The sequence below is a fragment of the Sapajus apella genome, unplaced genomic scaffold, assembly GCF_009761245.1.
Source record: "Sapajus apella isolate SASKATOON/1434 unplaced genomic scaffold, GSC_monkey_1.0 scaffold58, whole genome shotgun sequence".
In the NCBI taxonomy this organism is placed as follows: Eukaryota; Metazoa; Chordata; class Mammalia; order Primates; family Cebidae; genus Sapajus; species Sapajus apella.
Window position 1 is genome coordinate 10602388 of NW_022436998.1, and position 23601 is coordinate 10625988.

A 23601-nucleotide genomic window follows, 5' to 3' on the forward strand; every position below is an offset into this window, starting at 1 on the left:
TCATTTAACACATATCCAGAAACCACCTTCAGGAATATTTGGATTTTCTCAAGTTGGCAAATAATAATGCCTTGATTGTAAGATTATTTTTGGACATGAGGAATTTGTAAAGCAGCTCTCAAGAATAAGACATAGGAGGCTGGGCATGGTGGCTCATGCCTGTAATCCCAGTACTTTGGGAGGCTGAGGCAGGAGGATCGCTTGAGGTCAGGAGTTCCAGACCAGCTTGGCCAACATGGTGAAATTTTGTCTCTACTAAAAATACAAAAATTACCCAGGCATGGTGGCATGTGCTTGTAATCCCAGCTACTTGGTAAGCTGAGGCATGAGAATCGCTTGAACCTGGGAGATGGATGTTGCAGCAAACTGAGATCGCACCACTGCTCTACAGCCTGGGCAACAGAGTGAGACTTCATCTCAAAAAAAAGAGAAAGCCAGGCGTGGTGGCTCAAGCCTGTAATCCCAGCACTTTGGGAGGCCAAGGCAGGTGGATCACGAGGTCAAGAGATCGAGACCATCCTGGTTAACATGGTGAAACCCTGTCTCTACTAAAAATACAAAAAATTAGCTGGGCATGGTGGCGTGTGCCTGTAATCCCAGCTACTCAGGAGGTTGAGGCAGGAGAATTGCTTGAACCCAGGAGGCGGAAGTTGCGGTGAGCCGAGATTGCGCCATTGCACTCCAGCCTGGGTAACAAGAGTGAAACTCCGTCTCAAAAAAAAAAAAAAAAAAAAGAGAAAGAGAAAGAATAGGACATAGGAAATAGCTATGCAAAGGGGAACTGGGATTGAGCCTATCTTCAGCAACTTATTTTGAGACTCCAGTCATCTTCAGGGGATCTGCTGACAGTGAGCTACGTCAGTAGTGGTAAAAGCAGAGAAAGAACAGGCAGTTGTCACAGCTAGTCATTTTAAGAATTACCATCCATGCTCTCAGCCCAGCCCCTGAAGACTATATTCAAGGAAGCAGGAATGGAGTGCTGGAGAATAGAACCTTACAAGCCCCTACAGTGTAGGGGAGTAGTTGGGCAGAAAAGGGAGTTAAGTTAAATATAAATTTGATGCTTTTAAAAAGATAAATACTAATGCCTAATAACCAAAATAAAACAGAGTTAGCTTACTGAATCAGAGAAGAATGTTCATTGTCAACATTTCTATTAAGTATTGTATTGGCATTGCTAGCCAGTGCAATAAGATAAGAAAGAAAACTAAAGCAATTAGGAAGAAATAAGTACTGCCATATTTTCAACTTACATGAGTATGCACATACAAAATCCAGAAGAATCTACGAATTACTAGAGTTAAGAAATAATCTTATTGAGATTACTAAACATCATAAGTCTACATATAAAACTTAACTGTATTTCTGTGTACAAGAAAGAAAGAAAAAATATTAAAAATATATTATTAAAATTACCAAAACCACTGAAACAAGATATTTTAAGATATTTATTTTAGTTTAAAAATTAAAATGTCAAAACATAACAATATTAGTTAAAGAAGTCCTAATTAAATGGAGATACATGGTGAACATTGATTAGAGATTCAGTAGCAAGCTGTCAGTTCTGCATAAGTTTGATGGAGTCAATGCGGTCCCAATGGAAAGCTCATCAGGGTTTTGTGGAAATTGAGAAGCTGTTTCTAATATTTGTATGGAAATCTTAACTTGAAGAAGAACAAAGCTGAACTATAGTTACAACTATAAATGTACAGTAATTAAAATAGTGTCCTGTTTGACACAAGCACCAACACATAGACTAGTAGAATAGATAGCCCAGAAACAGACACACACATACACAGTTACTTAATTTACGAAAATGGACCACCCTAGTTCAATGGAGGAAAAATGGCCTTTCCTACAAATTGTGCTGTATCAAGTGGATATCTGTTTTACCAGGAATAGATAGAATGTTTAATCCTAAGACTATTAGAAAAAAAATGGAAACATATCTTCATGATTTCAAAATCATAAAAAAATATTTTCATGATTTTGGGATGGGCAAAAATTTCTTAAACATGACACAAAAAGCACTAACTTTGAAAGAAAATATGAATAAATAAGATTTTCTCAAAATTAGTAAATTTTGCTCATCAACATTCAATATTAGGAGCAAGCCAAAAACTAGAAAAATATTTGTGTTACACATAGACAAGGACATATTCAGAATGTAAAAATAACATAAAAATCAGTAAGAAAAATATTGGCTAACTAATTTAAACAAAATACAAAAGATTTGAATGGGTACTTCACAAAAGAAGATATCCAAGTACACAATAAGCATAAAAAATGTGTTCAATCTTATTACATGTTGGGGAGATACAGATTAAAACCATGGGGAAATACAGTTTATATCTACAGGAATAATAAACGTTAAGAGAAGTAAAAACATTAACTTTTTATAAGCACATACAGCATCTAGGACTGCCACACATTGCTGGGAGAATAAATTTATACAATCACTCAGGAAAACTGGTAGTATCTCCTAAAACTAAATGCATGCTTCCCTCATCCCCTTAAAGTTCCAATTCTGGATAGGCAGCCAAGAGAAATTAGTGCACCATGTCTATGAAAAAGACAAGTACAGGAATGTTTGTGGATTCTTTTTCTTAATGGCCCCAAATTGGAAGCCACCTAAGTGCCTATTAACAATAGAATGGATAAACTGAGGAATATTACTATAAGGAAACCCTACATGGCAAGAAAAAGGATGAAACTTCTGCTACATATAACATGAATGAATCTCACAGACTTAATTCTGAGTAAACAAGACATACAACATGACACACAGTATGATCCCAAATATACAACGTACACCAACAGACAAAATGATGTTGGAGGTCAGAGTAGTATTTTCCTAGGAGTTAGTACTAGGAGGAGTTATAAAGGGGCTTCTAGGGAGTCAGAAATATCCTATATCTTAATCTAGAAAGTGGGTATATAGGCATGTATGTGTATGAGAATGTGTTAATCTGTTTGCTTGAGATTTATGTTATTTGTGTTCTTTACATGGTTTAATGTCTCATTAAAAAGAAAACAGAGTTCATAGAGAAAGTTACAAAATAGAGTTTTTCAATACCTGAGACTTGCTAAAAAGCTATGGTATTAAACGGTGGTCATGTCATTAGGAAGCCTTCTACCCAAAGAGAAAGGAAGGCTCAACAGAGCACAGGGGTTTGTTGTAAATGGAAAAATAAATCCATCTTATTTTTATATTGCAGCAAGTGAACACTATCAAAAATATTATAGCTTAATTAAACTAGATAATTAATGTAGTATACAAAAGATAGTGTCTGTCTCATAGTATATATTAAAAATTAATTAGTATGACTACTACTGCTGCTACTATTACTACTTCTATTATTGCTTTATTGGTGATGGTGCTATTAGTGATCATTTTTAGTGATTGCCCACAAAGGAGCAACAACACTGCATATGGGGAAATTGACATAATTTATCTTTCCAAGCAGAGTGTGGGCCTGTGGATTACAGTAAAAGGACAAGGGGGGCCCTAGTCATGTGACCTTTCAGACAGGGAACTCGCAGATGGCCAGAAGGGAGTAGGAACAGGGGACATCATTCCACCGGCCACTTCTCAGGAGCGCTACACAGTCTTCCCTGGAATTGGCATCGTTGGGCTCACCCTCATTCCAGTTTGTGTAGGTCAGTCTTCTTCCTGTCAGATCCACGAACTGCCCTTCCATCTCCTCATCAGTGATGCCCAGGAAGGCTTCTTCTTCGACCAGACTCTGGATGGCCGTGTTCTCTGCCTGATTCATAGGGGTGGCCACAGAGGCCTGGAATTGGGCACACAGGGCCTTCACTTTGTCAAAGGTCATTGTTTCACCATTGGTCAGGAAGAGCTTCTTTCCAACTTGTTTGCCCAGAGAGAAGGTTACCCCTAAAATGTGAAAAAGTGGGTGAAACTGGCTCATCCTTAAGCCCAACTCAAGATGTTTCTCAAGAAAAAGTCTTCTAGAGTGGAGTTGCCAGATAAAATATAGTATATCCAGTTAAATTTGAATTTCAGACAAACAATTAATATTTTAGTATATCTCCCATGTAATTTTTCAGATATACTTACACTAAAAAAATTTTTTTAACCTGAAATACAATTTAACTGATGCCTTGTTTTTTTATTTGTTAAATATGGCAACCCAAATGTAAACAGAGAGACTGGTGCAAAGGCCTCTGTGCTTTTGGATTAGAATGCTAGAAGACATATTATTTGGCCTTCTGAATTCTAAATTCTTAACTTGAGACCAAACAAAAAATATCTGAAAATATTTGCCCCAGGCAGGTTAGGCCTCATGGCCAGATCTCAATATCAGTGCAACAATGGGGTATAAGTCCCATTTTCAGTGAGCAATATCAGAGGGTAAAGGATTAGGGTCTCTGAGTCAGACTGATTTCCATCTGTAAACCATTTATTAGCTTTGTGCATTCGAGCAAGTAATTGCACTTCCCTTTGCCTCAATTTCTACCAAAATATTATGAGAATTTTATGAGGTCAGAATATGAGAAATGCCTATCAGGGTACAGAAGATTATATGCATTGAGTAAATATTTGTTGCATTCTATCTTTCCTAAACTTCAAGCTGCCTGCGGAGTAAGAGAAAAAACTTACACTTTTTGATATGATTCATTTCTGTTTGCAGAGCTTTTCTTTCTGAGTTAACCAGGCTACAATCACAATCTAGAAAATCAGAACAAAGTAAAGAAGGATTGTTGAAAAGGAGCCTCAGAACTGTGCATATATAAGGAAGTGGAGTATCTTTTTCAAACTGAAAAAAACATTTATTTTACATTGATGTTTATACTTTGAAGGAAGATAAAAATATGAAAGGCAAAAAGAAAGAAAAATCTCTATTTCCGTCCAACTCTAAACGTCACTCTTTGTATGTTTACTGTATCCCAAAGTACACATACATATCACATGCACACATATACTCTCTGATTATCTAGCAATGCATAGGCCAGGTTCTTCACAGATTTTTTTTTCCAAATAAATTGTTTTATCAAAACTAAAAAGAAATCTCTTGAGGCATTACTCTATGATGAGCTGGTGAAGAGTGACTAAAAAGATCGCAGGGTTTTGTCTTTGGAGAGGTTTTAATTTTGTTGTCTTCTGTTTTGTTTTTGTTTTTCCTGAGTTTGTTCTGTTAGTCAGGAAACCAAGATTTCTGTGAGTTGCCCATTATCCAAGTGGGGAGGGCAAGGGCAAAACCACTTGTAGTAGATGGCAAAAATGGCCTCAATAGAATACAGTTCTTCTCATTAAGACATGGAGTCTGTTTCCTCTCTCCTTGAATCTGGGCTGGCCTTGTGACTTGTTTTGACCAATACCATGTGGCAGAAATGATAATGTGCTCTGAGCCTTCAGGAAGCCTACAGCCTTTGTTATTTCTACTCCTGGGAATTCTGTAGTCACTGCTATGTGAACAAGCCCTGGCTAGCCTGTTGGATGATGAGAGGTGTGGTTCAGTTACCCTCATCACTCCAGCTAACATCCAAACAACAGCCAGACACAGGAGTGAGACTATTGGCCATCAGTCGACCACACACACACACGAGTGAGCTACAGCTTAAGCCAGCAGAGAAATCACATGGCTGACCCACGGTCTTGTGATTTACATTGATGGCTGTGTTTTTAAGATATTAAGTGTTGGCTTGGTTTCTTATGAAGTAAAAGATGACATCCTGTGGTTACATGCTTTTGTAAAAATAGGCATAGTAAGCCCACACTTAGATGGCCTATATTCTCCCTCTAGGACCAGGGCCTCACATTGGACTGTTTCAGGTGATAGAGAACCCAGGCTCAGCTCCTACAGGGAGTGCCTGATGAGGGAGTTGTCTTGAAAAGTTTGTGAGTCTGTACTCAGGTACTTACAGGAATTCCCCAAGGCTCTATGAACAAAGAGAGGGCTGAGGGCACTGGATCAGAAAGCAAATTTGGGTATCTTCCTTTGAAGGAACAGGAGAAGTGACACCTCTCACCAGGCACTCAAGGTCTCAGAACCTGCGTGCACTCAGCTCAGACCTTGCTGGGGTCCTTACCTGGACTGGCTCCAGGGTCTCCTTTTTGGCCCTTGGCCCCTGGTGACCCAGAAGGCCCTGGATTTCCTGGAGGCCCCAACTTTCCAGGAGGGCCTTGCAAGCCTCTGAGCCCTTGGCCTGTTGGAAGACAAAGGAAATGTGACTTAATATCTGTGTTCTTCTCTCTTTCTCCAAGAGTTTGATGCTCAATCCCTTCCCAGGAGAAAGGAGACCTTGACCCAGGACTGACCTTTCTGAGCCACTGCTCTCAAGAACTGTATGGTACGCACCCGAGAGCAATAACTTAAGAAATAGAGTTGCCACGTGGAGGTTGCTGTGGGGAGGGAGCTAAGTGAAAATTAACTGCATCTTTTTTTACAAGTAACTGTGATTCTCCCGTCCAGCCCACTGCCACTGGATCTCTTGGGCCTCTTGAACCTGGTCCCATCCCTACTGAAGTTAGTAGGGGTCTGACATGACAATGACCCAAAGAAAAAAAATTCATCTTGTGTCCCATAGGATGGCCTGACCTGTGAGCCACTTTCCTGGGCAGACAAGACAACTATTTGTCACAAACTGCTGTGTGGAAGTCTGAGATGCCAGAGAATGGGAGCTGACTTTGTTTTGAATTATAGTATAGTTGAGAAAAAGATACTCAAATAGGACATCACTGTCCTCATACCTCCAGGCAGTTTTCTCTGGAAGGTAAAGAATTGCAGAGACAGAACAGCCCAACCTGTACCTGGCTCCCCCTTTTCTCCCTTGGTGCCATCACGCCCATCTTTTCCTGGGAAGCCATTGATGCCTGGAGAGCTGCAGGCAATCACTGCGGGACAGGTCTTTTGGGCATCCTCAGAGGTCACAGTTTCTGAGTAAGATGCTGCCAACACACTCAGGAGAAGGAGAGGGAGTGATGGAAGCAGGGACATGGTCCTCACCTTGGTGTGACAAAAGTCAGAGAAGATTATCTCAGTTAATCAATACATATTTACCAAACATGCCCTCTGTCCTACAATCTGGGTACAGGCTACACAGAAATAGATGACCCATTCCTGGCCTCTAGACGGGAATTTGGAAAAATAAACATTCCTTGTGACATTGCGTACTAGTACTTTAACAAAGGTCGGTGCTATGACAAGCAGTGGGGATCCCAAGGAGGGGTTCACCTGTGCCTAGGCCCCTGGTGATGCTGCTGGAAGGCTATAAATATGCTTTCCGTGGCAGTGAGAATGAATGAGACTGTGCATTGCCAGCTCACTCATGCCTGATAGCTTAGGGAAAGAGAATGAGTGGAAACCCAGGTGTCTGTAGGAGCCTCCTTTTTCTCCCCACGTCCCCTTTGGGTCCACCTGCCACCTGAATCCCATCTTTGCATCTGGGCAGCTGATTCCCTCCAGGGCCTGTTAATGATCATTTACCCAGCGACAGGCCTTAAGCTGAAGCCTGGTGATCCAAAGAGGAAGGTCTCAACCTCAGATAGACCTCTACCTTAGTCACCAACATAGCCCAGAATTAACTTGAGTTTGCTTCCCCTCGGTGTTTTAGACAGGCTTGCCCGTGTAAGCATTTTCTCTGGAAATTTCTCACCACGTTGTTCTTGGCAGAGGGCTAGATCCCTCTCTACATTCCGGCAAGAATTCCCTGTTTTCTGTGAGTCCAAACCACTGGCAATTAGACAACTTGCCTTGAATCATCCTCCTATTTCTCAATCTTAACCTTTCATTTATTCTTCAGAGCTTTCTTCCAGCTGTTGCCTCCTAAGAAACCTCAGCAGCGCAGCCCCATAGGTCTAAGCCTCTGAGGCTCCCTTTGAAAACAAAGACAGTCTCCATTGCAGATGAACAGGGAATGGAAGAAAGTCACAGGTGCTCCAACACAAGCAGAAAAAGAGACCTCCTCAAGCTGATTTCTGTTTTCCATCCCACTCCTCCACCCCTAGAAAGCATCCTCCATGCCCCCAAGGTCATGTCAGCTCCCCAAACCCTTGATCCAGGAACCCAGATTTATTTACCAGAAATGACTTCTTGGTGTTTCTGCAGAGCAGGGACACAATGACAAAGATGCTGGCTCTCTAGCCTGGGGATCTGACAGATGCCTCAGAGTGAGAGACGAGGCTGGGCTCAACAATGTAGGGTCCAATCAGCCGTGTGAACAGGGATAGACGGGGCCTGGCTTTCCACTCTAGATTAATAAACAACTCTTCATAGGACTACAAGAAATGTAGAAGCCTCCGGCACAGTGCTGGGCAGCTGTCTACTTTAATACAGCACAGTTCCTCTTTCAGTTGCCACCCATTTTGGCAAATCTCATTGCTGAACTACCATAACTAGGTCACCTGGTTGGTCATGTTGCAATTCTTATTTCTAACAGGAAAACAGATACAAATGCATACACACGCTCATGCACACCAACTGTACATACAGACACCTGCATATGCACATGCACTCGAAAGCACAGTAGCTCTTAGTTGTACATTGCAACTCGAGTAGGGTATTGATCTTTTTTATCATCTCGATTTGTCTCCAACCTGTACCTGCTACACTCTATTGGGCCCGTCTCTTAGATCTGCCTTCCTTTTGGCCTGTCACCTGGGCAGACACCCCCTTCCCAGTTGCTAATAACATAACTGATTGGCTGGGAGGGATAGATTTACCCCCAGTGGAGTCCCTCATTAATGGCACACATTGGACTAAGGTACCAGGTAACACTACATATCATTCCACTATCCTCCCACTGGGTGTAAGTTATATAAGTTCTAACCCTTATGGTGTACCTGCCCAAACATAATTATGGCTACATCATGGCAAAGGAAATGCCTTAACAGTCCTAGTTGCAGGTAGCCTCAAATTTGGAAATGCAATAAATGCCACTTTCCCAAACATTTCTTCCTGTGCTAAAGAACAAAGCCGGGAAAGTAATGCATTCCACTTTAGTTTGGAGGTCCATCATAGGCAATAGGCCCATAGCCTCCAGTTAACTATAATATCTTAGACTGAAGCCTCCACAGCCATTTGCAGGGCGATCGTACTGATATCTGTGTCTACTGTGGCATCAATGACAGTTTCATAGCCATGTCCCAATCCCCTGTAATTTGGGCCAATGGGGGATGGGATATCCCAGACCCCAAGTAGAACCCATGCCACCCCAAGACACTCTATGGCTTCTGGGACATCTTAGCACACCCCTTAACAGCTGGCATGGGACATACCATAGTTCCAGTCACAATTATACTATGATCTTTTTTCACAGGATATGTACATTGACCCAGCAATTGCTGAAGTCAAAGAAAAAGGGCACACAGTGTGGGTTCTAAAGTAGACTTAATTAGGGCTATCTCAAGGTTCTGCAATAAATAAACAGAGTAAGCAGAGTCACTAACAATATAGATGGGCTGAGCAGAAAATGACTCCATGGCCAGTATCAGAAATCCAACCTCAGCTCTCTGAGGTCTAGTCAATCCAGATCAAATGAGGAAATTATGTGGTTCCCACCAGACTGTCGCTTCTCCATTCTTACCAGAACCATCAGTAAACAGCATTAAAGCATTAGGTATGGGGTAGTAAACTACTTTTGTAGGCATAATTAAAGGAGTATGAGATAAGAACTGAAGCAGTTTGTCAGCAGGAAGGAGGTGTTCTAAATGGTCTTTATAATCAGAGAGTGCTATGTGAAGATCTTAAGAGAGGGGCAATACTGCTTCAAATTGCTTTTTGCTCAAAGGAATTCTTATGGTATCAGAGTCATAACCTAGCAACTGATTGCATCGTCTGCCCTATATAGATGACTTTACTAACTAGCTGAATATGGGGAGATAGTGTTTTACTCCCAGTATGTGAGCAAAAAACCCACTCTAGAAAGTGCAGTGCTGGGGCCATTTGTCCTATTAATCCTATTGGGGAATGGCTAGTGGGAAAGACAAACAACTGAATTGAATATCCTGGGTATATGTGATCTAGCTGCCTTTGAGAGATAGCTAGCTCTATTTTCTCAATTTCCCTTTTTGCTGCAGGGGTTAAATACCGGGGAGAATCCAGGGAGCACTGCCTTTTAAGATAGAAAACAGATTTTGCAACTTATCAGTTGTTATGCCCAAGGTGGGGCAAAGCCAGTTAATATCCCCCAGTAATTTTTGATAAGCATTTAGGATATCTAAATTGCTAGTACTTAATTTAACCTTTTGAGGTCTTACTGGGTTAGTTACTATGTATCCAAGATATTACCAAGGAGAGGACTTTTGTACTTTTTCAGGTGCTATGATTAAACCTCTTAACTGTGTGTTCCTTTGGACAGAGGCATATAAACTTAAACTTACTGGCTCCTTTGGGGCTGCCAGTAAAATATCATCTATAAAATGAATAATTTTGCAATTAGGAAATTCTTTCATACTGGAGAGCCAAGCTTGATACTGACACATGGTGGGACTGTTAAGCATTCCTTGAGGAAGCACTTTCCAGTGAAATTGGCAAGCCGAACGTTCATTATTGATAGCTGGCAATGTAAACACAAATTTTTCTCTGTCCTGTTCTGTAAACAGAAAGGTCTAAAAGCAGTCTTTTAAGTCAATAATGATAATAGGCTAATCTTGAGGAATCACCACGGGGCAGGGGAGCCCCTGCTGGAGAGGCTCATAGGTTTTAAGTCAGCATTAATAGCCCGCAAGTTATACCTAAGTCTCTATTTGCCAGACTTTTTGGAAATGATGAAAATGAGCAAATTCCAAGGGCTGTTTGATGGTTCTATACGGCCAGCTTTTAATTGCTCCTCAACTAATTCATGGGCTGTCTGTAATTTCTCTCCTTTCAAAGGCTACTCTTCTACCCAGACAGGATTTTGAGAGAGCCACATCAGGGATAAGGGAGAAAAAACAGTGGCAATTATTAGCCATTATTATGCCTTCCAGAGGAGGTACTGACTGGTGTTTAAAGTTGTCTTAGCTAGCACCGACCAGTCCCATGGTGTTACATCAAAGATTTTTGCTATGGCTTCAATTAATCCTTTCATAAATAGGCTCCTGGCTCCATTTTCTCTAATCTCTTTGTAAGCATATACCTGATTGCCTTGTTGATCTCACATTTCCAGGCAGGCCAACAGCTCCCCTTCTAATGCCACTTGCCTAAGACAGGCTCCCGTAGCTGTAGCATATCCCCTGTCCTTTCTCCAGTTTATTGGCGGAGGGGCCTTATGTAAAATCTCCGTTTCCTTGTTGGTATTTTTACCTGGTAATTTCTGGGCTGAGGGAGATAGTAAGGTTGGTGACGTTTCCTCTTCCCTTTCCCTTCTGGGCTCTTCTGCATAGAGCTGGACCGTAGCAGCCTTAACTAAGTTCCATAACATTAGAGATGTTGCTGGGACCTGTTGCCCTTGTGCATGATGTTGTTTAAAAGTTCTTCCCACTTGTCCCAGAGCTCTATGCTTAGTGTGCCTTCTGCTGGGAACCATGGGCTTTGGGAAACAACAGTTTGCATTAGGTGCTTTAATCGAGCATGCAAACTGAGGCTCCACTAGCTTTAAGCAGCTATTTGATTACTTTTATCTGTTGGGCTGATAACTGTTGCCACATGATGAAACCCTAGCCTGAATGATTCCCTTGAACTTGGAAATCGAGAGCAGGCACCAATGACTTACTTACTGACTTACTGACTTATTGATTTATTGACTTACTGACTGTGCAGTCTTTTCACCTTCGTTTTCAAGGGTTCCGTCACGATCTGCGATCCATTGCAGTGCTTCTCACACAGGGCACCAACTGCTCGTTCCAACAAGTAGACTCTGATGGAGCGACAGATGAAAAACATGCACTGACACAGGCTTTCCTGTCAGCCCAGCCTGGGGTCCTCTGTCAGAGTCAGCAGTGATCTTGATAAGCCTGTGACCTTCACATTTATTTAGTACAGATTAAATGACAAAGGTCTCAAGTAAACACCATTAGAGGGTAATTAACATTGCCAACCCCCTGAGTAGAGAGCTGTCCTGTGCCTGGGGAAGATCAAAGATCGGTCTTAGACCACAAGAGTAAACAAGCTATTTAGATGAACTCCTCTGCATTCCTTTGTTTCTGCGCCTAGCTATTAGCTCAAGGTAATAGCAGAACCTTTCCCAAGCTTTTGCAAAACTTCCGGCTTTCCAGGAAGGTTTGCGTTTCCTACAATTTCTCCAACCACCCTGACTGACCTCCTAAAGGAGCCCATCATGGAAAGTTCAGAGGCTGCAGGGCCATGTAGTGGGGGATACTATGGAGGCCTCCAAATCCCAAAAGGAATGTGAGTAAGACATACTTCCAGGTCCCTTCCAACTGAAGTCTTCTTGGCTTGTGAAGGGACTGGCTTCCTTACTTCCTGCTGACCCATCCACTGTGCCTGGAAAAATGTCCAGGATGGTCAGAGCCACATGCCTAAGGCCAACAGTGGATATCAGGAGATCCAGGGCCTAAAGAAGACAGTAGAACACATGTTTCTTCTCTTACTTTTTAGCAGCCAGAGCTTCCCCCTGCTCCTGCTCCAGTGGCAGAAGGTGGGGTGCGGTAGTTGACTCCAGGTCACTGGAGATGCTGGCTTTAATTACAGTGCTTGCTTTCATTGTGTACCTAGTCCAGAGGTCAGGAAACTGCCTGAAATTTCCTCGAACTGGGTTCAGAGGGGGTAGGTATCTGGAGGAAAGTCAATCCAGCAGTTGAGCCACATTTTGGAGTGCTGCCCAGTTACATCTATTCTCCAGAGTCTCCAGTAGGCCTTTCCCAATAGGAGAGGCCCCTGTCCACACACAGCAGCCTTAATGTCTCTCTCCACCTGGATGCCCACTCTGCACTCCACCCCACAGATAAGACCACTGTGTGCATTTGTCCTGCACTTAAAAACCCTTCCCAACACTGCTTCCACTCTGGCAGCGCCACGAGAAATCCACCTCACTCCAAGAGGCTGCAGAGACAACTGCCTCTCTGACCTGCAGGAGGACTGCCTGGTGTCCTATATTCCCTTTTTTGTAGACTAGGGTGAAATCTCAGCTCTCCCACTTCCCAACATTGTCACCTCAGTCGAGTTTCACTGCCTTCATGTCCTCAGTTTCCTCTTCTATGAAAGAGGGCACCGCTGTCTTGGCTGTGGAGTGGTGTGTCCTTAACTGGCTCACACTCAGAGTACATGGCACACGGCTCACCATGACAGCCTGCTTAAGATGGGCCTTCATTCTCTCCAAGGTGACCGTTCAATAGTCTTAGCTTGGGAAGCAGTATTCCTGGGTGGCTCCATGTGGGAGGCATGGTTTGAGATTAGGAACCAGAAGGTTTGGTTTTGACTCATAAATGTGAGCTTAGACAGACCCCATATTCTGGCTGAACCTCAGTTTTACATCTTTAAGATTTTGAACCCCACTCCCTTTCCTACAGGGATGCTGTGAGTAGGACAATAGAAATGAGAATGTTACTGAGCTCCAAGTAAGGACCATCAGGAGTATGCTATAGTCAGATAAAATGAATTGATTATTTTTAGGGTTTTTTCTTTCTGTTTGTTTCAACAGGGACATTGAGCACAATGGTGTACCCTAGGATTTCTCAGTAACAGGGTGGCGGGAGGGGATTTCTATGAGACTTGGTTTTGTGTTAAGTGATTTTGGGGGAAGGGTTTAAGGAGCAGGAATCTCTTCTGGATTGGGTGCTGTCAATAAGCTGGGAAATTCTATGGTTGTGTACCTTAACTTTCATTTAGGAGATGAGTAGAATTGAGCAAAGCAAAACTGTTTTGTAAAAGAGTGGCAGATGTTTACGTTAAGCAGGAGAGGGGCATGCTTTTCGTTTTTGTGGTTCACAGAGTAACATTTTATGTCTGTATGAAGATGTGATTTTGGAATGATTTGGGGTCTCATAACAGAGTAATTTGTTGTACAATGGTACTTGGTGGAAGTGTTTGTGGTAAGCAGAGAATACCATGGTCTGGCCTTGAAAGACAGGCTGTGTCTTTCAAGGCCAGACCATGGTATTCTCTGTAGATAGCTGACAGCTGTAGGCTGCTTTCTTTTTGTCAGCAGTGTCCTCTGTAATTCTAAGGTCTGACTTTCCCGTACTTCTCATTCTGTACTGTCCTGTGTTCCAGTCCTGCTACTTTTTCCTTGCCTGTTTTTGCTCATGAATTCTCTGAGGATGTGTAGATGTCATAGACCTTCTTTTTATCCAAGACAAATGCACATACCCACAACATCTGGCAAGGAATACCAGGATCCCACAGGCCCCTACAGCCATGGGCTGGGTGGTCAGAGGGTGTCATATCTGCCATATGTGATGGAGACATGCTTACCTGTGACATGGCCTTGAACACAGGGTGGCTGCAGTAAAAGGCAGCTTAGAAGTTAGGATAGCAAAGACCTGCTCTTTTGCCACAGAAATCAGAACACATGTGACTCTCAGTCTCCTCAGACATTCTTCCATTCTTCTTCTTCTCCCATTCTTCCTCCTACCCCTTCACTCCCAAGCCTGGTATATTCCTTCTACCAGGGTCCTCCCTCTGGGGCAGCTTCTCTTAAAAAAAAAAAACAAAAAAAACAATCTCTAGGTGGATGACCCTCGTTCATAGGTTCCTGGGCCAGGGACCCTCCTTGTCCAGACCCACTCCTGGTACTCTTCCTGCTATTTAGTACCCTCCTGGGAACAGAGATGTATGCTTTGGCTCACCAGGGGGACCCAGAGAAGCATGTGGCAGTGGTGACCAGACAGGTTATACCTCCAAAAGGAGGTAGGTACTTCACTGCTGTGATAAGGAGAGGGCTGAGAGGGGCACCACCAGTTCATGGAAAGATAAGGACCAGAAGCACACTCTACTGGCTTCAAAATTATTGGAAAGGACTACCAGTAATTTAAAATAAGTATAACCAATACCCATATAGAAACAAATGAAGATACTGCCCATATGACACAGGCAAGAGGCAGTAGAAAAACAATGAAGTAGAAATATTCACATGGACAAGAAAGCCATTGGAATAATAAACATGATAGAAAGTGCAAACCACCAGGGTGGATATTGCTGAAGAACACGCCGAGAAACTGGGAGAGCAGAGCGAAGGACTCTTGCAGGACTGGGAAACTAGAGAAATGGAAGTCAGGGGCTTAGAAATGGGAAGAGTCAGAGTATTAAAGACAAAAGAGCAAAGCTTTCTGACACACAAAACCGAGTTGGAGAGATGGTACTCCTGCATCTAAACCAACCCAGTCACACACACACCAGCAAGGAGGAGTGGAAGTGACAGAGATGGCAGCTTCCCAGGCCTGAAATCTGGGAACACAGGGAGGATACCACAGAGAGGTGCTCACCTTTCGAGGCTTAGCGAAAGCCATGGGCCAGTGAATGCTTGGGCTCTAACCAGTTGTATCAACAAACCCTCTTCCCTGTGACAGTTAAAAAGGTATTTAGGGTAGGCTCAGAAATGTAGGGAGTTGGGCAAAAACACTCTTCTTCCCAACACCATCTCTCACTTTTGATACTTCTGATCAGCTGCATGTAACAGCCAAGCCTGGGTACAACAGGGAAAAAAAATCTAAGTGACCCCAAAGAGCTTCCAATATCCTGAGGCAGCTTTCCTGGTACCCTTCCTGCTCTTTTGTACCTTCCTGGCACCAGAGACAGCAAAATCTCAGCTTTAGATTTATGATAGATTGATTGCATTAGTAATGGATTAATTGCATCTTTAATTTACCTAAGATCCCACACTGTACACCTGGACAAAAACTCACCATCTATCCAGTTATGTGCGTGTGCATGCACTTGTGTTCACATATTTGGGTATGTGTGTGTCGGGAGGGTATCTGAACGTGAGTCTGTGCCATTTCTTAAATTCTGACCCCCCACCTGTGATTACATGAGTTCACCTGTAACTTTGCAAGGATGAAAAGGGTTAGCACTCGGAGCCAGTCAGAAAACAGACATCACACAGTGATCTAATCAGGGGTAGTTTAATATAGAGAATTATTAAACCCTGATTAAAAAGCAACTATAGAATATAAGACATTTTCTACAGCTCAATCCTCATTGGAGAAAAGGTATTTGAACCCGCTGGGTGGCTGTGCTGATTTTTTTGGGACAGAGCTTCTCTGCAGTTCTGCCACAAGCAGGCATCAGCCCTCCTCCGGAGCACAGGTGGGCCAGGCAAGCCGCAGGTGGAGTGGGGCCCAGGTGCAGCAGGCGGCCCTGAGCGCGGTGTTCCTCTCGGGAGGGCAACTGCTTCCATAAGATTGCTGGAGGCACACCTGGGGAAAGAGGGGTCAGCGGAGGCAAAACACAGAGGTGCAGGCAGGAAGCTTCGGCCCAGGTGTCCCTGTCGCGAGGGCTGCAGGGAGTTGGTGGCGGGGCCAGGGCCGCAAGCTCCCGGATTCGCAGCCAGACCGCGCGTTCAAACCGCGATATCCCGGAGTCCCCACCCGCCAGGCCACCGCCGCGAGGGCCTCCGGAAACTGCAGAAGCCCCTTTTTCATGCCACGTCTCTCTAGCGCCCTCTACTGAGAAAGCGTTGGACGGTGCTCACCAGAAAACGCTGAAAGGAACTCTGGTTTATCACAGAGCAGGTTTTAGGGGTAAATTGGGAGCTGACAGTCCTTTGATGCCTGGCACAGTAGGTGTGTCCGCATCGTCGTGCACACAGTAAGTCCACGCGCCCAGTGTGCGCCCTCTGTCTGCAGCCGTAACATCAAGGGTCCCTCCAGCCCCGCCTCACAGGAGAGCTGAGCAGCCAAGGAAGGCAGAGGGATGGGCCTCCCAGCTCTGGGCCCCAAGGCTGGGCTCCCTCCTTTCTTCCCTCCCTCCCTCCTGCCTTCCCTCCTTCCTTTCCTCTTTCCCTCCCTCATTTCATCCTTGTCTCCCTCCTTCCCTCCCTGCCTCCCTCCTCCCCTCCCCCTCCCAGCTTCCCTTTTCCCCTTCCCCCTTCCTGCCTGCCTCCTCCCCTCCCTCTTCCTGTGCCTCCTTCTCTCCTCCCCTCTATTCCCTCCTTTCCTCCTTCCCTCCGTCCCCAGGCACAACAGATTGACCCCCAGCCCAGCACAGCTTTAAGAGAACCACTTACCTCAGAGGAAGCCAACCAATTCCCACCTCTCCAGAATAGGAAGATGGAGATCCAGGTGAGATACAGGTCACCTGTTGGAGATTCACGTCCTGGACAGAAAAGTAGAGACCCTGGAAGAGAGTGAGTTAAATTGAGTTGAGAGTGAACTGCCTATTGAATTAGAGGTGGGGGGGGGTGATGGTTGGGGAAGGTTAAGGAAGATGTTCTCTGCTAGAAAGGCCAAGAAAAGGCTGGTTCCACAAGGCTGGCTGAGCCACAGACCGGCTGCCTCTCCCCTCTGCATACAATTGGGTGGCCAGCCACCAGAACCCCCACATGAGGGGATCAGGAAGGTGTCAAGGACAGATGTACCCCTGTCTCATTTTCATTCTGCTCCATCCTGACCTGAGGGCTGTGACTTAGACAAAGGCCCTCATCTTGTCGAGCCTCAGTTATTAGCTATATATGGGCAGAAGGAGAGTGTTTAGTAATGATAAATATGTAAGAGTATTAATCGGGAAGCCCTACCCACTGAGAAAACAAGAAAAAAAATTCTTGTTACTGAAAGAGGACAAAAAGAATTGTTTTCTGAGATTGGTGGGGACAGACACATGCAGACCTAGAATAACCAGGTCACACTCACCTGGCAATACTTGGCCCCAAGTTAACCCCCCTGTTTAAAGAGCGATAGAGTAGTGGAGAGGGAGGCTTGTCCTCTCAGGAAGCTCTGTAAGGCCTCCTTCGACCATGGTGAGGAATGAGTATCCTGGCCCTGAAGGCCCAGGGTGCATGAATGAACAAACTTTGCTGTGTCCCACAGGGAAAGTATGGGTCAGCCCTCCATCTTGTGGCCATGCTTAGGACTGCAGTGGGCCAAGGGATACCCTGAGAGATCAGGGATTGCCCCTCCCCTGTCCCATGGCCCCTTGCCTGCTCATTCTACAGATTAATTCTGGGAAGTTACTCTGTGTTAGGCTCCGGGACAGGCTCTGGGATGACAACAGAAAACATAATTGCCTTTGTGAGCTCGCAGTATAATGGGGAAAGATGACACAAATTTATATTAATTCAGTTGTTGCTACAAAGATGACAAACCAGGGACTGATAAGAGGTAATAATGGAGAGATCATCTGAAGACTGCAGGGTCAGGGAAAGCCTCTCTGGGAAATAGAAAGGGACCCAAAATATAGAAGTCGGAGGAAGTACATTTCAAAGAGAAAGAAAAGCATTGCAAATATCTTGCCATTTGAAATACTCAATCCAGACTCAGTTCTCTTGAACTTCTCAGAGTGCCAGGCATCATGGAAATAGCAGTGCTGTCTCTCCCCTCCTCCCTTTCCAAGATATGAACTCTGGGCTGTAGATTCTGGGCTTGGACTCTGGTCTCCTCATTTTGGGAGCTGCTCTCTGGGCTGACCCCAGGGCCTTGACCTAAATTTTTTCTTAGAGCCTTGAGTTCCAAATTTGGGATCTAGTCCCTGTCCTGACTGTCTAGACTCAGTATGTCTATCTCTGGGCTTGGTTCTCTGAAATCATGCTGAGGGTTAGGAGATCAGAGCTGCTGGTCTCTGCTCTGGTCTCTGAACTTAGACCCTGGGAATCAGGACACCAAGGCCTTGGTCAGGGCTTGCGCTACCTACATGAACTCTGGGCTGCATTTGACACTGTGGTCTCTACCCTCTGGATAGGCAGGATTCTTTGTTATAAGCCCTGAACAATGAGTCACTGGATCTGCTCCAGGTCAGGTGGCTCTGGGGTCTGGTGGCTGGTGCTTCATTTGAGGCTAGTCTTCCTCACAGTTGCTGCTCTGAGCTGTGGGGTTGGGATTTTAGCCTGATTCTTCATTCCAGGCTGGAAACACAGGCAGCAGGTCTTGTATCTTGTAAAGGATAAAAGAGGCTGTTGCAGATACATAGGGAGCTGGGCCTGCCTGGACACTTCCTCCTCAGGAACTGCCCCAGGAAACATGGGTCTGGCCAAAGATTATCTTGAGAGGATCAAGGGCCCACAGGCATATCTTGAAGAGATGCGGAAACTTGCCCATCCCTGATGTCTCAAGCCTGCCCAGATACAAACACAGAAAGGGAGACAACTTCAGATGTCGGACTGTGAGATGAAGAGAGGGGCTTGGGCTCACTGCCGTGGTCATCCTATCCTGTATCTTTTATGCTGCCTGGAATATGTGGGACCAAAGCAAACATGTGTCAATGCATAAACGAGGAATGAGCTATGAGAGAAAAATTAGAAAGACGTAGAAGGACAAAGGGAGGGAGAAGGAACAGATATTTGTTGAGTAGCTGATGTGTGCCTCTGTGTGCTAGTAGCTTTACAAGTACCACCTCACTCAATTCATACAGACCTTGAGTCGGTGTAGAGTTTGTCATCTATGTCAAGGTGACAAGGCCCTTCCCAGGTTCCATGATTCACTAGGAGGACTCCTGGGACTCAGCCTATGGTTTTGCCCATGGCAGTAATTTAATTATTTATTTATTTCTATGAGACAGGGTCTCACTCTTTTGCCCAGGCTGGACTGCAGTGGTGCAATCATGGCTAACTGCCTCCCAGATTCAAGCAGTTCTCATGTCTCGGTCTCGCAAGTAGCTGGGATTACAGACATCTGCCACCATACCTGGCCAATTTTTGTATTGTTAGTAGAGATGGGATTTCACCATGTTGGCCAGGCTGGTCTCAGACTTCTGACCTCAGGTGATTCACCTGCCTTTGCCTCCCAAAGTGCTGAGTTTATAGGCATGAGCCACCACACCCAGCTATGACTTTAATTTATTATAGTGAAAAGTTGCCAAGCAAAATCCGGAAAGGGAAAAGGTGCAGGAGGTAAGTCTGGAGGAAACAAGTTGCCAGCTTCCAAGAGTCCTCGTCAGAGTGGAGTCACAAAGGGTGTGCTTAATTTCTCTAGCAACAAACTCTGAAACATATGTGTAATGTTATATACCAGGGAAGCTCCTTAGAGACTCAGTGTCCAAAGTTTTTGTTGGATGTTGGTATTTTCTGCCTAGCATGTACCAAAATTCCAGACTCTTAGAAGGAAAAGAGGTGTTTAGCATAAATCCTATTGTTTGTAGAACAGTTTAGGTACAGTGAGCCACTCTTATAAGCTCTGAGAGTGGTGGGAACCCTTGAGAAATCCAAGGTCACAGACTTCAGCCAAAGGCCAACCTTGCAAGTAGGCCTCTAAGGATAGCAGTCTCGGGCCTACTATGAGCATTCCTTTCTTCACCTTGGGTATGACTGGCACTCGGCCTTCGGACTGTGGACCCAGTGTCTCCTCACCAGTGGGCGTACTGTCATCAACAGCCTCCAGAGTGTCACCACAGCAGTCAGTCTGGACCCTGTGGGGGCTTGGAATCAAGGTAAATTTGGGGAAGAGTAATGTTTAAAGGTCTAAAAACCCCACCAAAGTTAACCAAGAGAGCTTAAGACCTGGGGAATCTGTATGAATCTTAGCACTGGATATCCCCCCGTGATGTGGGATGTGGGGTTAGACCAAGCACTTTACACACTGCATGGCATTTATTCTCTCCAGGCACCCTGTGGGAGTCAGAGGCAATATCCTCATTTCTCAGATGAGGAAAGAAATGCTAGCCTGTAAAACCATTATTTGCCCCTCGGCCCAATCAATATTCTGTGTGACTGTGGCTCCAACTCCCAATACCTTTTGGTCATGGCTAGAGTACGACTGGTCCGTTGTAAGTTCCTAAAGCCCCTCACATCCTTTTCTTACAGAAAACCTTCCCTACCTCCTTCCCAGGGCCTGCTGCTCTGCCTTTGTTCTTTGACTTCTTCAACATGGCAGACTCTGTTCCTCCTTCTGCCTCAGTGCAGCCTGGCCCACTGCCTGGGATGCTTCCTCTTTCTCATGGCTTCTTTCCCCTCCTATGGGACACACGCATTTCAGAATGGTGGATGATTTGTGAGTATTTCATGTTCCTCCACCAGAGGTAAACCCTTGATGACTGGCAACCACTCTGTATCTCATGAAACATCAACCTATGATCAGAGAATATGAAAATCCAGAAGTGCTTGGTACTCTGGGCAAATTGAACTCTGTGAATAACATAGGGTTACATTTGCATTATAGTCAATCTAAGATAAAAGAAGCCTCAATGTTTAGACCAAGAACAATCAGTGTTTGATCCTAAAAGCAAGACACAGGCTCTAGAAGAAGAAATCCGATCCATCACAACACAAATGGAAGAAGCCAAGACACATATCTGAACCTATCACAGAAAACTGAAAACAGTCTCATCATTTTCACAGAGATCCAGCACTTGTGTGAAGAGTAAGTTCAAGCATGTCCAGAATTGTTAGCTCAAAACTGGAGTACTGGCAGCCTCCCTGGGAGAGGACAACATTGGTGATAACGTTTAGTCAGAGAATAGATACCATGTTGATTACTAGGCAAATAGATACTAGTGGAAACTAGAAGGGTTTTATAGGGCTTTTGGACATTTAAACATTGAAAATAAAGGAAAATATCAATTCTGTACCAACATTGCTGAAGATGAGTACGGAAAAGCTGAACTGACAAGTCTTCTGAAAGGGGCTCAAACTGAAGAAGCCTGAATCAAAAGGTCAGATCCACGTCTTGAGGAGAGAGGAAATGAAATGAGTGAACTCTGTCAGCAAAAAGAAATGGAGTCTGTGTCTCGGTTATTAACTGTCAAAGTAGATTATGACTAACAGCAAGAGGTAGGACGTTTTGAAGACAAAGACCTGTTGAGTCATAAAAATGTAGAGCAAGGGATCTACAAAAGAGATTCCAAAATATCAAAGAAAAGCTGGAAATACCATTTCTTCTTCTTAGGGACAGATTCTGTCCTTAGAACTAAAAGCTAATGGTAATTGGTTGAGAGCTTGGGAGGCTCAATGAAATCTCACCCTCACCAGACAGGAGGTTGTGGATCTGAGGTAAAGAATAAGAGAAAAAAGAAATTCAACTCCAGCTGCTGGCAGTGAATCCCCTTGTATTTGATGATTGCAATGGAACCTTTGGCAAGGAGGAGCGCTTGCTTCTCAGCCTCTAGGCATGGGGTGCTGCTTCCTTTGGGGTGGAACAGCCCCATGCCCCTCTGTTCACTTCCGGAATGTCCTGTACCTTCACTTTACCTTTTAGAAAGGTGACAGGTGTTTGTCTCAATGTATTTTAGTTGATTTAGAGAATGATTGTCTTAGTCAGTCTGGGCTGCTATCACAGAAAACCGCAGACTGGGTGGCTTAAACAACAGACAATTATTTCTCACAATTCTTGGGGCTAGGAGGTCTAAAAAATAAAGTGCTGGCAGATCTGACGTTTGGTGAGGGCACTGCTTTTGGTTTGCAGATGGCCGTTTTGTCATTGTATCCTCATACAGTGGAGACAGAAAGAGATCATCTCTTTCTTGTCTCTTCTTATAAGGGCACTAATTGTATTGATCAGGGCTCCACCCTTATGACCTAGTTACTTACCAAAGGCCCCATCTCCTAGTACTGTCACCTTGGGAGTTTAGGCTTCAACATATGAATTTTAGGGGGACACAAACATTCAGTACATGGCAATGGCTTAACCCTCAGGATTCACTAGAGGGAGAAATGTGTGTGGTGATGACTCCAGCAGGGCCCAGAGAACTCTGATCCCATCCAGGTCTGGTGCCCCGGATGCTCTGGCTTTGCAGGGTCCTTAGTGGAGGTAGATGAGGCTCAGCTGTGAGAGCTACTGGAAGGTGGGTCTGGCGGTGATTCCTCAGATTTGCCTTCTTTCCAAGGGTGACTAGACCTTTAGGGCCACCAGGCTCTTTGTCTGACTTGGTGGCCTGCCCCAGTGGCACCCAGACAATGCTGTCTCAGGCTGCATGTGCTGACACCTGTCATTTGAACAACTGCGTGTCTGGAATCCAGGTGACAGTGTGTCATATTATTTAGTGATGCCTACCTGCTCATGTGAGCCAGATCAACCTTATCCTCAGGAATGATACAGGAACTGGGAAGACAGTAGGGAAAGTTCACCTTTGGGAGAAGAAGAATTTGCTAGGCTCCTGGATCTTGAGGCTCCTGCCTTATAATTTGATGGACCAGGTTGAGCAGTCCCAGGATCTTGGGCAGTGGCTGAAGTATTTCTGATTAGAGGAAGGGGCTAGGGATGTCAAGGAAGCTATTCTGAATGAGCACATTATGGGGTGGGACCTACTGACATTTGCACTGGGCTGTAGAACTTTTAGGCTGGGTCACCTGGAGTCAGTGATACTCCTTTACTGAGCCCCAAGATTCTTTTCAGTAAAATGGCTTCCTTAACATGAAAATCGCCTCTCAGGGTTCTTGGAATGTTTCAACAAAAGTCACGTGTTGAGGGTAGGCCCCAGCATGTGCTTAGCCTGGTCATCATTTGTAGTAAGGATTCCTCATGGATGCAGGGCTGAGCTGGGCCTGTGGGGACAAGCAGGACTGGAACTGACAACGGGGCATAGAGGAGCAGGGTGGCCTGAGATGGAGGCAGCATGAGGCCTCACCCTGTTCCTATCAGACCAGCCAGGAAGTACACTCCTGGCAGATCAAGTG

The 23601-nt window shown here is 44.6% G+C and overlaps 1 protein-coding gene across 1 annotated transcript; it reads right to left on the reverse strand.

Annotated features, from left to right (window-relative positions):
* Positions 1-1435: 1435 nt before the first annotated feature.
* On the reverse strand, positions 1436-8182 carry MBL2 (mannose binding lectin 2). The gene is made up of 5 exons (XM_032245627.1): positions 8045-8182; positions 6776-6971; positions 6055-6171; positions 4625-4693; positions 1436-3898 (listed from the first exon to the last, which is right to left on the reverse strand). The coding sequence occupies exons 2-5, from the start codon at positions 6960-6962 to the stop codon at positions 3525-3527; spliced, it is 747 nt and encodes a 248-aa protein (XP_032101518.1). The 5' UTR covers positions 6963-6971; positions 8045-8182; the 3' UTR covers positions 1436-3524.
* Between the last annotated feature and the right edge of the window lie 15419 nt (positions 8183-23601).